The 15,587-nt window shown below is 41.1% G+C and overlaps 1 protein-coding gene across 1 annotated transcript in view; it reads left to right on the top strand.

Annotated features, from left to right (window-relative positions):
- ADAMTSL3 (ADAMTS like 3) overlaps nt 1-15,587 on the top strand; it is a 347,006-nt gene that overhangs the window by 135,271 nt on the left and 196,148 nt on the right. Inside the window, 2 exon segments of the mRNA XM_007113354.4 lie at nt 1,579-1,624; nt 13,149-13,385. Coding sequence (XP_007113416.3) covers nt 1,579-1,624; nt 13,149-13,385 — 283 coding nt within the window.

The raw sequence follows: 15,587 nt of genomic DNA, 5'->3' as shown, positions 1-15,587 counted from the left end.
GCATTGCAAGACGGATTCTTAACCACTGGACCACCAGGGAAGTCCCAATGATGGGATTAATGCTTGGTTTTCCTCCTTTATACTTCTTGGCACATTAGTAGTTTTCACTTACTCTTTTTGTAATTGATAAAAATAGAATCGTCAGAAAGTATGTGCAGTGAGTTATATACTGCTGAAATAGACTTGTTCAGTCATTTCATATAGGCTCATATTTAAATCACACCAGCAAAAAAGGATCTCTTTGGATCCACTTTTTAAAAGTTCTCTTCTTCCAGGGACTTCCCTGGTGGCACAGTGGTTAAGAATCCGCCTGCCAATGCAGGGGACACAGGTTCGAGCCCTGGTCTAGGAAGATCTCACATGCCACGGAGCAGCTAAGCCCGTGCGCCACAACTACTGAGCCTGCGCTCTAGAGCCCGCGAGCCACAACTACTGAGCCCGAGCACCACAACTGCTGAAGCCTTCGCGCCTAGAGCCCATGCTCTGCAACAAGAGAAGCCAACGCAGTGAGAAGCCCACGCACCGCAACGAAGAGTAGCCCCCGCTCGCTGCAACTAGAGAAAGCCCGCACACAGCAATGAAGACCCAGCACAGCCCCCCAAAAAAAGTTCTCTTCTTCTAGGACTAACTATTCTAAAACAAATTAACGCTTGACTTTTAATTCAAGATGGCGAGTTAAGCCTGTGTTTAGCTTTTCTTGCTCCAAATTTGCCATTGAATTGACCAGGGACACGTGAAGGGTAAAAACATAACTCCATGGAAAAACTGGGGAAGATCCCATTCACAGATGAATTATCTTTAAGGAGTTAATGTAAAATACAGAGCAGCAAGCACTGCACTGAGGAAAGGACCTGCCAGATGGAGTTCCAAACATCCAAAAGGAAAGCTTGCCTGGAAGATGAGTGGCTGGGTCCCAAAGCAAGTGGTTGGAGGGAAGGATAGTGTGTGGTCATCCCTGGAGGATTCCTCAAGCATATACATACATGCATGTATGACTTCAGATCCTAGAGGGTCGGTATCCTAAGAAATCCACCCCAACACTATTTTGTAGCATTTGTTTAATAAGGCTGGTGGCTGAAGTAAAATATAAGCATTGCCTCAGGTAAATTGCTGACAGAGACCATTGTACTGATTAGAGAGGGAGGTTATAGAGGGCCCAGCTAACTTGGTGACCTCAGTGAGTGAGGAAGAGAAATTCTCTTACAGGGACGTGCTACACAAATACTTCTGCCTGTAGTTTTACCTTCTTTTTCATAGAAAAAGAGAACATACGTGCACACATTACACACACACACAGTATACATTAATTTCAGTGGTTATATAGACCCTGGGGTAAAAACTGTGCTTAAGTAATATTATTACATTAATTCAACTAAAGAATTCACTGTATTTAATGTGACATTTCCATGAGACTTTTTGGCCTCCTGATCCTTGAAAGTTGTTTCTTAGAATTTAAACTTTGAATCTTTGAGGTAATGGGCACTAATAAAGGTTTTATGTGTGCCTCGTTTTCACTTGTCTTTTTTTTTTCATGCTTGCAACTTCCATGAAATCCTTATTTTCTTTTTTTTTCCTCAGGAATTGTGAAGGGCAGAATATTCGATACAAGACATGCAGCAATCATGTAAGTTCTGTATGTAATAAAAATATATATGCCCATAAAATATGTTCATGTTTGAAGTTATTAGGTACCGTAAAGCTAATGGCCTCTTGGTACTCATTGTGGAAAATTTGAATATTCATTTAATTGACAACAGGTTTTGTATATCTCATACCTGCCATTTATACTAACCTTTTAGGCCACTTCACATGTATGATCTAATTTGGTAAGCATTTAATAATTTCCAAATTCATAGAAACAATACATAATACTTGTAAATGCCTTCAAAGTTCAAAGTGCTCTATGTGTAGGATTTCACCTGACCCTCACAACTGTCTCCAAGATGTTGGCATACGAGGTGTGGTTATTTCTTTATTTCAAATGAGGGAACTGGGGCCGAGGGAGGTGAAATTATTTTCCAAAGGCCGCATAGGAAGCATACAGACTTGAACTTGTCTAGTGCTGTTTCTCCTGCTTCAAAACACCTGTCCCGCTCCCTGCAAAATGTGTTAAGGAATACTGTAGGTGACTCAAGAAAACCACACCTGAGGAAGGGTTTGTAAACCTTGCTCTCATTCTACAGTGATCAACACAAACAAAAACGAAAAGTCAAGTATACAAATGTGCAATGCAAAATAAAATGTCAGAAGGCACCAGTCCTATTTTCCACGTAAAACATTTCGGTTGTTTGTGATATATACCCGAATCAAAATGACAGGAATTCAAAGGAAATTCTGAAGATCTAAGTGAGATTTAGGTTTTTTATAAAAAAGTCAATTTTTCTCAATTAGCTATATCATTTATTTTAAATGTTTCACTTACTGGAGGGACTGCCCATCTCTGTTCCTTCTCTGTCCCGGGCCAGTGTGAGACAGCAGTCCTGGGTAAGCATTTCTGTTCTATGGACCCAAACTTCTCGTTGGACAGCCTCAAGCTCTAGACTTGGGGAGTGGAGAATAGGCAGTGTTAGCAGGACCTTTTGTCTGTGGAGCTCAAGCCACGTATTCAGTCTATTTTAATCAGTGGCAAAGCAGAAATGTTTCTCTCTCAAACTTTGGTGGGAAAAATCGTGCTTATTTGTAGGGCACTCAAAATCCAATATCACCCAGCCCTGAGGTAGCCAGATTTGTGTCCACTATGTCCTAGGAGGGATTTGGGGAGACAAAGCAAATAGGTTTCACATGTCCTGTGACAGGATGGACTTGAGGAATCGAGAGATACACATGCGTGTGGTTGCACAATTAAATGAGCTGGAATCCAGGTGCGGATGAAGGAGGGAGAGAGGTTGACCGAGCACAGACACAGGCTGGCATTTAGGTACAAGCAGAGTCTAGCATTCGTTCTTTTTTTTTTTTTTTTAAATTAAATTAATTAATTTTGTTTATTTATTTTTGACCTCACCGCACAGCATGTGGGATCTTAGTTCACCGACCAGGGATTGAATCCGTGCCCCCAGCATTGGAAGCATGGAGTCTTAACCACTGGACCACCAGGGAAGTCCCCTAGCATTCATTCTTACACCAGCACGTGGATGTATTATTAGCCTCAGGGTTTTACACACAAGACATTTCCATCTACTACCTTTTGCCTGGGTACATTTTATTTTTTAATTGCTGCTGCAACACGTTACCACAAACTTGGCTTACAGCAATACAAATTTTTTATTATCTTACAGTTTTGGAGGTCAGAATTCTGATATGGGTCTCACTGGGCTAAAATTAAGGTGTTGGCAGGGCTGCATTCCTTCTGGAGTCTCTAGGGAAGAATCCATTTCTTTGTCTTTTCCAGTTTCTAGAGGCTGCCCACATTCCTTGGCTTGTGGCCCCTTTTTCCAACTTCAAAGCCAGCAACATTGCATCTCTCTGTCCATTTTTATGTAGTCACATCTGCCTGTGATCACAGCTGAGCAACGTTCGCCCACCTGGATAATCCAGGATAATCTCCCCCTCTCAGGGTCCTTAACCTTAGTCAAAGGATGCTTTGGGCAAAGCCCCTTTTGCCATGTAAGGTAACCTAGTCTCAGGTCCTAGGGATTAGGTTGTGACCATCTTTGGGGAGGGTGCATTATTCTGATTAACACAATGGGACAGCTCAGCTTCTCAGACAAATTGGTCTGGCAAATTCCTTGCAGTCATTCCAGAATAAATTTCACAACAGTATGCTATCAAGGAATACTCTGTGAAGCTATCTAGGGGAATTCATTTTATCTTTTTTTTTTTTTTTTTGCGGTATGCGGGCCTCTCACTGTTGTGGCCTCTCCCATGGCAGAGCATAGGCTCCGGACCGCAGGCACAGCGGCCATGGCTCACGCGCCCAGCCGCTCCGCGGCACGTGGGATCTTCCCGGACTGGGGCACGAACCCGTGTCCCCTGCATCGGCAGGCGGACTCTCAACCACTGCGCCACCAGGGAAGCCCCAGGGGAATTCATTTTAGATGTCCAGCTCAAGATATTACATTCTGAGATTTCATTCTAGGGTTTCTCTCTCTCTCTCTCTCTTTGTGTGGGGGCGGGGGAGAGAGAGACTGCTCTAGCTAGTTCCATTCTGAGATTTCGTTCTAGGGTTTCTCTCTCTCTCTCTTTGTGTGTGTGTGTGTGTGTGTGTGTGTGTGTGTGTGTGTGAGAGAGAGAGAGAGAGAGAGAGAGAGAGAGAGAGAGAGAGAGAGACTCTGCTCTAACTAGTTCCAAAAAGGCAGCTCTTTTCAACACAAGTGTTATAAAGGTCTAGGAGTGTTGTGCCATGCAATGTAGAGATAAAATGTAATCTACTAAAATTGGTGCATATTAGTTGCAATGGTTAGAACTTTGGTGCGCTTGAGTGAAGATCTGGTGCCTCTGAGGGTCTTGGGAGTACACGTGGTCTCTAATTGATGGTCCCTCACAGGAGTCTGCAGAAACCTTTACAACCTCCAGGCTGGTGAGAAATAGATGCTTAGGAGGTGGGAGCTAGTGGGGGAGGACAGCAGTGTAAATTTCACCCTTTTCTATTTCTCAGAGTTGGAGTCCTAAGAGAGTCGTAGAGAGATTTCATAAGAAAATGACATTAATTTCTGTGCTTGCCATTGCAAGTGCAGAGTTTCTGACAAAATTCCTTACAGGGAAATAAGGGAGCCCTGTGGCAGGTCTTTCACATCTGTAGTGTTCAGGACACCCCTCCATCTCCATGTGCCAAGTGTCTGCAGCCGTGATACTCAAGCCCTACTGTAGACCAGATGTGGATAAAGGCAGTCCCAGCTGCAGTGTCCATGATCTGTAAGAAGTCTGTTCCTTTATAGGAGTGATTATATGGGTATATGCCATGGAATATAACGTAGAAATGTTTCAAGGGGGTCAAGCGCCGTAAGTGGATGTAACCACAGTGAACTCAGTGTATGAATATGGTCACATCTTGTTTTTTCTTTTTTTACATATAATTACTGGAGATGCTTCCTGCTTTATTAGTTAGGGATTTAGAATAACCCTCTTGAAATCTTCATCTCTCTTATCACCCCAAGGAGTCCAGAGAGCAGGAGTGGGAGCTATTCTGCAGCCTATCTCAGGTGGAGAGAGAACTGAGTTGTGAGGCCTGCCGTTGCTTCTCCCTGCCTTCCAGTGGCCTCACTGAAGATGGGCCATGCTCGTTCACTAGTCAGTGGCTCCCCTTTCCCTGGGGATGGGGCTCATCACCCACTCTTTTCAAGGAAGCTGCCTTTAGTGATTCCCAGGTCAGGCACTCTTTTGAGGGAAACTTGCTTTGTGATTCAAAGATGCTCACACCTATACTTCTGGGGACCTGAGCATCCCATCTGACGGGAGTGCAAGATCCCCCATTCCCATCCAAGGGATGTCACCATCAATGGCCACATAGGGAGGTGAAGTGTGCTTTATGGAGAAGCAGGAGTCACCGCTGGTGAGCCCCAGAGACCTGACATTCAATCCTATTCCTGAGGTTGCTAATTCTTCTGTTCCTCCATGTGATTATTTGAAGGCTCAGGCTCTCAGCCTCCCTCCGGACCATGGAGTTTGTCACATGTGTATCAGCTTTCTAACCCCTAACCAAGATCAGTAATAATATTAATAGCAACAATAATAGCTTAGAGTTATTAAGTACTTCTTAAATGCTAGGCATTGTTCTGAGTGCCTTTTCATGAATAAATAAATTTAATCCTCATAATCTCTATAAAATAGGTGTTATTTTTATCTCCACTTTTACAGAGAAGGAGATTTAGGTAACCTGCACAGGGTCACAGAGCTGAATTTAATCCCAGGCAGTCAGGTTCCAGGCTTCTTGGAAGTGTGTTCTCTTGATCACTCTGCTACACCATCATGCTTCTTGGAAAGAAGTGTGAAGAGGTCTCGAGCTTTGTCAGATAATGACATGACGCCCAGACAGCAGCAAGGTCACTTCTAACAGCCCAGGAGCACATGAATTGCAGAGGTAATTGGAGGAACATTACACTTTCCCATACCGTTATAGAAACTTCAACCCCAGGAACAGTAGGAAGGGCCTTCTGAATATTCACAGCTGGCCAGGGACAAAGGTCAGAGAAGGGCAGGGAGGGAGCTGAAGGCAGAGGCAACTGAGATGATGTCCTCCATGCCCCTGGGCCTTCCGTTCCAGCAGCCCAGGAGGGATCCCCCAACACAGGGGAGGATCTGGCTTAACGACCCTGACAGCTACATTTCTGACCTCTGCCCACGTCAGCAGAAGACAGGGAAAAAAAAGCGGAAGACAGGGAACCTGGGAAAAAAGCAGGTTCCAGGCATTCAAGGAACGATTGAAAGTTCTTTTGTTATGGAGTCTGGATGTGTTAGGGACGTGCATTCAGAGCTCATAGACAAAGAAATTCCACTCGTGGTATGCAGGAACCCATGCTTCACGTGGCAGAGTGGGAGGCATGACCAGGAAACGAGGACCACATTTCCCTCCCTGAGAAATCAGGCATCGGTTCAGCGGCTCTCCCTGCATTCATTCTGTCAGGGGAGATGGGGCTTTGGGCTGAAGGGCCAGGGAGATTAGGGGAGCAGAACATACCTATGTGCAGTACTGGGGCTCCAGGTAACCGCCATCTTCAGACATGACCCTCCGATCAGCACTCAGCATGGGCTCTTCCAGCCAGGGCTGGGCCCCAGAGGCCTCAGGAAAGAATTATCCTTATCAGGGGTATATAGAGCAAGTGGAGAAGTTCCAAGGGCAGTCATGCATGTCAGCAAGGAGGCCTAATGCCTGAATCCACTCACTACTTGTATGTTTTTATACCAGGGTATATGAAATTAAAGGTAAAGCTGGAAGAAAGCAAAGGGAACATATTTTTTAAAATAAGTGTATCATAATTTGGTAAGAGTGTTTTTGTAGCATGAACACATTTTTTTATATGGGCACAGAGGGAGGCATGGTTAATTCTGCACAGTGGGGTCCCTGGGCTCCCTGACAGCTTTCCAGAAGAGGTGACATTTGATGTGACCCTTGAAAGATCTTTTATGCTCTGGATCCCATGAATGGCTAATTTCTGACAGTTTTCTCTTAGAGGTTTTTTTTTCTTTTTTTTTCCACTGCCATTTCTTCAACCCTGGGCTAGGGCCACTTCTTCTTATATCTATCTGCAGAACTCCAGTCCATCCTGCTACCATACTGGACCTCCTAAAATGCTACCTATTCTGTCCCTTTTTAATGTTGCTCTCCTCTGTGGATCCCTATTGCTTTTAATTCCCCTTACTTGCATTTCAGGACCTCCAAAAGATGGTAAGATTTATATCTTATTCAACTCACAAGGTTCACCCTGGCTGGACAAGGCTGTGCCTCATAGATACTGAATTTATTTTTGCTGTTTCTTTTTTGCTTATATCATTTCTCATATCTTGTCCTATTCCCATCACATCATCCTTCAGATCCCTTCTGAAATGTTACTTATTCATGATGCATCATTTGCTTATTCTAGCTGATAGTAGCCACCTACAATAATTTATTTTTATGCTAGAAAATTTGGCATTTGTTACATAAGAGGATCATGAAATTTAACTCATACTATAACATGGATATGAAGATAAAATGTTCAGATTTGCTTATACAGAAATCGTGTTTCTCCTGAGTCCCTACTCACTGCTTATCTAGGAAGAAAATAAAATATCTAACCCAAATTAAAGCTTGGTCCACTCCTATTATATAAATCATCTCTTAGGTAACGGTCTGTCTCTCTTACATAAAAATACTCAGTTTCTTAGATAATCCTCCTGTCTTGGCTTCTCTCCCTAAGTTGTCCATACAGGTTTATGTATTCTCATGGCTTTAGGGAGGGAAGGAGACCCCTGTCTTCAGAATGGTCCTCGAATGGGTGCTGGTTGTTATCTGCTGTGCTTTACTCCCTTTTCCCCTCCCCTATCTCTTCCCCTTCTCCTCCTCTTCTTCCTCCTAATCCCTCTCCTCCTCCTTCTTTTCTATGCCTCCCAGGCTGGCTACCCACTCCTGGCTGAGTCAGGTCTTCCTGATCTAGGATCTCTTGTTTCCTTATTCGATTTACTCTTTCCTTATTCGCTCCATTTATTCACTTTTAAGTTTAACTCTTGGATAACAATTTTATTTCCTTCATTGTAAAGTCCTACTGTAAGTCTACAAATACCAGTAATAAATAACCCACTGTTTCAATGTATTCCATGCACATAGATGCTACATCTCCAATAAGATAACAAGCTCACTAGGTAACTGATGGATTATATTCTTCTTTTGTGTTCCTTACAGCATGTCACCTAGGCAAAACCCATAAAGTATATTTAATAAATAAGTGTTGTCGTGAACTTAACTCATATGAAGAAATGCTTCTCAGGGAAAGGAAAGCAGATGGATGTTTGGCATCCAAGCTTCCTAAATGTCAACTAAACTTTAGACACAAGAATCCCTAGATTGTCTTGAGCCAGGGCATGCACCCCATCTGAACCAGACTAGACAGACATAGTGTTGACAGTGGAAGAATGCCATGTAAATGAAAGCATTTAATGTAAGTAGTCAATGTCCCCCAACATTACTAGAAAGCAGTATCATATAATGGTATACTTGTTTCTTTGGGAATCAGTCTTGGCTCTGTCATATTCTAGTTGTATGTCTTTGGGCTAGCGACTAAAGACTTTTTGTATCACAGTTTTCTCCATTTATACAAACGAGGGTAATGATAATCCTGACATACCTCGCTCATAGGGTGGTAGTGAAGAGAGAATGTCAGTAATATTTCCTGGTAAACTAGAAAGCATGGGCTAGATATATGGCGGTCTTAATCAGGGATCATCATTTGTAAGGAACAGAAACCCACTCAAATTAGCTCAAGAAAAATGGGATTCACTGGATGGGTGAGTGGGTATTTAGCGGAATTTAGGAATAAGCACATCTTGAGGGCCTGGACCCGGGAATCAGAAAGTGAAGCCCAGGTTACTTACTGCTTCAGCTGAAACCCATCTTTTATTATCTGACCTTTCATGTCTAATTCTTTGCTCTTGCTGTGGGAACTGGCTCACTTTGCTTCAACGTGCATCACATGAAAGAAATGGCTAGCCCAGCCCAGATTGATGTGAGTTTTCAGCTCCAGCTCTTTTGTTGCAATTCTGAATTCCTGGGAAATATTGACCTGGCGTGGACCAGATGTTTGCCTCTGATAATCAGCTGTGGCCAAGGAGGCTAGGTCACACATACAAACCTGGCCACCCTTTCAGCAAGGGCTCAGTTTAGGCTGGCTTCTGTTAAATTAACCATAGTTGATTTTGTGAAACTTCTTTGGTTTGAGGAGTTTAAGACATTCAAGAGTCAGACAGCTAGCACTTGTATTTCCTCAAGTGTGCTTAAGATGCTAAGTGAGCCTAATGCAAGGGAAGTTGTTTTTACACTGCTCTCTGGGTTTCAAAGAGTCAAATACAGAAGAAACTGACCCTGATTGAGGAAAGAGGAGGTGATACAATTTTGTCACTCATGATCTTCTCTATGGCTAGATGGAAGACGTCCTCATTCCAAGACAGAAATGACATCCAGTTTTAATCTTCTGCAGTTTGATACTTTCTTCCATAGGTGTGACCTAGGTTAAGGGTTAATTTGGTGAAAACAAAGAAAAATGTGGATGTAATAGAAGATTTTGGAATGATTCACAGCAAAGTAATACAACTAATTACAGGGCAAAGTCTACTAATTATATTTTACTTATTCCCTACCCACTTCCAAAAAGGATTTTAGGCACTTTATCAAGGCGCAAAGCATAAACACAGGAAAATACAAAAATTAAGTAGTAAAAAGGGGATAAATAGAAGAAATTATACTTTAAAATTCTGGCTGATAATTTGTTAATAACTATTTGCAGAAAAATAAAGTTAGATTTCTACCTCACTCCATAGATCAACATACATTCCAAATGTAATAAAGAGTTAAACATAATTGCTAAACTATAAAGGAACTAGAAAAATACATTTAAGTATTTACCTTTTTTTAGGGCAGGGAGGGAAAAGCATATCTCATTAGTAAAGAAAGAAACCTTAAACAGCAATATGAATAGAGCTGACTACATAAAAATTCAAAACTTTTTGACTTCACAAAGCACCAAAAACAAGATTAAATGGGGAAAATATTTCTAATACAAATGACAAAGAGTCGATAACTTCACTATGAAATTTAATAGCTTTATCTGTTAAAAATAATAAAAACACATTCCAAAAGATAAATGAAGGACAGAAAACAAGAAATTTTTGAAGAATTAATACAAAAAGCAAATATACATGAAAAGATATTAAACCTAAATAATAAGGAAATGCAAATTAAATTGTTGAAATTCTGTGTAACACTTATGACTGGAAAAAATTTTAGAAAATTATAATATCCAACTGAGAGGAGGTACTGAGAAAAGGGAACTTATATAGCCTGATGATAATAATAAGACCTTCCTGGAGGGCAATGTGGTAATATTTTGAAAAGCTCATGAAACACACTCTTTTTCTCAGAAATTTCATTTCTAGAAATTTGTCCTTGGGAAATAATCAAAAATTTGTGCAAAGATTTATGTATAAGAATCTTGGTTATCTGTTCTGTTTTTGAATAGAAACTATTATCAAAGTTTTTACAATGAACATTTATTTCTTTCGCAATGAGAAAAAAATAATATATTGCCTTTCTGTACCTATTTTCTTTAATTGGGAAGTTTGTATACAATGAATTCATTCCCATTAATTGGGAAGTTTGTGCTCAACTTTTTTTTGTTTTGTTTTGTTTTTGTTTTTTTTAATTGAACATTTTATTTGAGATAATTGTAGATATACATACAATTGTAAGAAATAATACATAGACATCCCATGTTGCCTTTACCCAGTTTCCCACAATGGTAAGATTTTTCAAAACTATAGTACAGTATCAGGACCAGGATATTGATATTGACACAGGCAAGATAAAGAATAACTCCATCACCACAAGGATCTCTCATTTCCTTTTATAGCCACACCCACTTTCCTCCGGCTTCATCCCATCCTTAGTCCTTGGCAACCACTAATCTCTTCTTCATTTCTATAATTTTATCACTTCAAGAACATTGTATAGATGTAATCATGTGAGTAAGATTGCGGGATTGGCATTTTTCACTCAGCTTAGGTCTCTGGAAATTCATCAGGTGATATCATATATATTTATATCTATATTTTTGCATACTAAAATGTAAGCAATGTCTTTAATATTGAGTGAATCTTTGTATTTTGTAAATGTGAGATTTGATATGTTTATAGCAAAAAATGCTCTATAAATTTTAATAGAACTGTGTGTAGAGTTGCATACTGAATATTTTATTTTCTTATTTTTAAGATAAATTTATTTATTTATTTTTCTTTTTGGCTGTGTTGGGTCTTCATTGCTGCGTGTGGGCTTTCTCTAGTTGCAGCGAGCGGGGGCTACTCTTCATTGTGGTTCACGGTCTTCTCATTGTCGTGGCTTCTCTTGTTGCGGAGCACAGGCTCTAGGCTCGCGGGCTTCAGTAGTTGTGGCTTGCGGGCTCTAGAGCACAGGCTTAGTAGTTGTGGCGCACGGGCTTAGTTGCTCCGCGGCATGTGGGATCTTCCTGGACGAGGACTCGAACCCGTGTCTCCTGCAATGTCAGGTGAATTATTAACCACTGCGCCACCAGGGAAACCCTGACTATTTTAAATAACCTTTACGCTGAATTGTCTTATTGTTTTGCTTTGTTTGTTGCTGAGCTTTTAGAATTAATTGGCTTATTTGGAAAAATAAATGAAAAACAATTATTAGTATAATATAATCTAAAACAAGTGTCTTCTAATAATTTTAAGCTAACATTATTGTACTTTGGGGGTGATTTGTCCTTCTGGGGAAAATTGTAAAAATAATAAGCTCCCTTATCTAAAGTTTCAAAAGTACTTTACCCCTGTGTATTTGCAGCCCCCTATTGAGTAGGCATTATTTCTTGTTCATCACTTTCTAGTTTGGATTTAACTAGCTTTGAAGTCATTATTAGGTACTGCTGAATGGCCATTACAGCTTTTTGGAGTTGCTTCTCAATTTTTATTCTCTGTGCCTAACTTATAAGGACTCCCTCCTCATGTTGTTGTTGTTTTTTATTGGAGTATATTTGCTTTAAAATGTTGTGTTAGTTTCTGCTGTACGACAAAGTGACTCAGCTATATGTATACATATGTCCCTTCCCTCCTAAGCCTCCCTCCCACCCCACCCCCCATGCCACCCCTCTAGGACATCACAGTGTGCTCAGTTTTGAAGAGTAAAGTAACATTTTTATCATCCAGCATCTTGCTTTGGCAATATCTGATGAGATTGATTAGTAATTAAATAAAAAGACCCTTGAGTCATCAAGACTTGTACAAACACTTTGTCCTATTATTATGAGAGCTCCTTGGGGTATTAACTTGGGATTTATTTGCTTTTGTTGTAGACAGAATTTGAAAAAGCTACATTATCCCTTTCCATTCTAGAGCCTGTTGAAGACAGGTACTGGGTACCAGTAAAGAGCGATGGCTGGGGGTTTGAAAACAAGAGAGGAAAGGTGATGAACTAAATAACAATGACAAAAGCAATGAAACAAACACAAGTCCCCACAGAGCACAGCAGTTTGGGACCAGTTAATAACAATCCTTTATATTGAAATGGATCCTAAAGGCCTGGAAGATAATTAATATTTCCTATGAAGACCTTAGGTCACCTGGAAACATCAAAAACATTCCATTTTCCCTTGTCTCAAAAAGAAGGAGGTTGTGTAACGCATTTGAAAATTTATATTCAGTATGGTTAAAATAGAGCAAAATTTGGCATTTAAGTATGGTAAGCTTTAATTAACTGGAGAAAACAACCTGGGTGGAAAAATAATCAGAATAAATGAGGTGATCCCCTCCTTTATCACAGAGGTACCAGTAGAATTCCACACTACAGATTCTGTTTTGAAGGGAAAAAAAAAAAAAGGGAAGGAATGAAGTGACTTCTGGGAGAGAAGCAATTGGGGTCTGCTCTCATGGGACTCAAGTACACTTGTTCAGCCTTCTGTTGGCCCATCTCACTGGGTGATGTGCATGTGGACCTTTTTCTCTGCCCCCAGGACTGCCCTCCAGATGCGGAGGACTTCAGAGCCCAGCAGTGTTCAGCCTACAATGATGTTCAGTATCAGGGGCGTTATTATGAGTGGCTTCCAGAGTACAACGATCATGCTGCCCCCTGCGCACTCAAGTGTCACGCACAGGGACAGAACTTGGTAGTGGAGCTGGCACCCAAGGTCTTAGATGGAACTCGTTGCAATGCTGACTCCTTGGACATGTGTATCAGTGGCATCTGTCAGGTAAGCCACACCTACTCCCTGTACCCCTGGTTCAAGGATGTGCCACGACCACTCTCAATAATCTTTTTCTTCTGCACTTTTGTTCACGCAGATGAAATATTGTCTTTGATCATTTTAATGTAAAGATTTTTTAGGGAGTATTACTCACCTGTTGCTTATGTTTTACTTATTTAAAATAGTGTAACTTTTGCCCCTGTAGAATCAAAAGATTGCAGTATATGACTTGTGGTTTTTCTAGATCAGTGGTTCTCCAACTTGAAAGTGCATCAGAATCACATGAAGGACTTGTTAAAACACAGTGTTCTGGGCCCCAATGCCCGAGTGTCTGATCCAGTCCGTCTGGGGTAGGACCTGAAAATGTGCATTTCTAACAAGTTCCCAGGAGGTGCTGCTGTTCCTGGCCCAGGGACCCCACTTTGAGAATCACTGCTTTGGAAGGCTAATATTGATAGGTTCTCTGACCTTTCTTACTAAAACTAATTCATTGTTTTGGGTCTTTGGGAGCAATGACTTATATATTAATTAATTAGCATGAATGTGTTCCAGCAGACTTTTCAGAGTGGACTTTGGAGAGCTGCAGTGAGTGTGTCTGAGGTATAATCCCCCACGGCTTGTCATGGGTCTGCAGATTCAGGGGACTATGACAGGTTGCTGAGACAGTATGGGGATAGTAGGGAAAGGATAGGATTCCACCCCATTCCTTTGATCACTGGAAAAAAAATTGTAAACATAATGAATGCCTAGTATTCCATCTACCCTATTATGTTGATAACAAAAATGGTGGTAACAGTAGCAAATGAACCTAACCATCTTCTAAGTGTCAGACACTGCCAGGCATCTCTGACTTCATATGCTTAGACGAACCGCGGTCTTGTTCCTCAGACTAGTTTCTCCTTCCTACATCTTTTCATCTAGAAAACGGCTTCCAGTTGCTCACCGCAAAACCCTGGAGTCATTCTTGATTCTTCTCTTTCAATCCACACGTCTAATCCATTGTCAAGTCCTGTCAGTTCTACCTCCAAAGCCTCTTTTGAATCCACCAGTTCTATCTCCACTGATTTCCTTCCTAGTCTAAGCCCCGCATTAGCTCTGACCTAAACTACAATAGCCTCCTGTCCTGATCTCCCAGCTTCCAACACTGTCCCCATTTGATTCATTCTCCACACAGGAGCCAAAGTGATTGTCTTAAAGCCTAAATCAGAGTTTTTCACTCCTCCCACCAAAATCCCTAAATGGCTTGTCGTTGCATTGATGATGACATCCAGGATCCTTGCTTACCTTTCCAGGCTCTTCCTGAACTCTTCTCTCCCGTTCCCCACCTTTTTAAAAGAGGACTTAAAATTTTTTAGGTTCAGAGCAAAATTGAGTGGAAGGTACTGATGTTTCCCATATACCCCCTGCCCGCACACATGCAGAGCCTCCACCATTTTCAACACTCCCCCACCAGAGTGGTACCTTTATTACAATTGATGAACCTACATTGACGCATCATAGTCACCCAAAGTCCATAGTTTCCATTAGGGTCCACTCTTGGAGGTGGATATTCCATGGGTTTGCACAAAAGTATAATGACATGTATCTGTCATTGTGGTATCATACAGAGTATTTTCACTCCCCTAAAAGTCCTCTGTGCTCTGCCTACTCATCCCTTCTACTCTTAACCCCTGGTAACCACTGATCTTTTAACTTCCTCCATAGTTTTATCTTTTCCAGAATGTCATATAGTTGGAATCATACCGTGTAGGCTTTTCAGATTGGCTTCTTTCACTTAGTAATATGCATCTAAATTTTCTCTATGTCTTTTTATCACTTGATAGCTCATTTCTTTTTAGTGCTGAATAATATTCCATTGTCAGGATGTGCCGCATTTTATTCATTCATTCACCTACTGAAAGACATCTTGGTTGCTTCCAAGTTTCGGCAATTGTGAATAAAGCTGCTATAAACATCATATGCAGGTTTTTGTATGGACACAACTTTTTGATACATTTGGGTAAATACCAAGGAGTGTGATTGCTGTATCATGGTAAGAGTATGTTTATTTTTGTAAGAGAGTCTCAAACTGTCTTCCAAAGTGACTGCATTTTGCACTCCTACCAGCAATGAGTAAGAGTTACTGTCATTCCACATCACCTCCAGCATTTGGTGGTGTCATTGTTTCAGATTTTGGTCATTGTAATACGTGTGTAGGGGTATCATATT

Source organism: Physeter macrocephalus, chromosome 11, assembly GCF_002837175.3.
Source record: "Physeter macrocephalus isolate SW-GA chromosome 11, ASM283717v5, whole genome shotgun sequence".
Classification (NCBI taxonomy): Eukaryota; Metazoa; Chordata; class Mammalia; order Artiodactyla; family Physeteridae; genus Physeter; species Physeter macrocephalus.
This window is presented reverse-complemented; position numbering and strand designations above follow the sequence as displayed.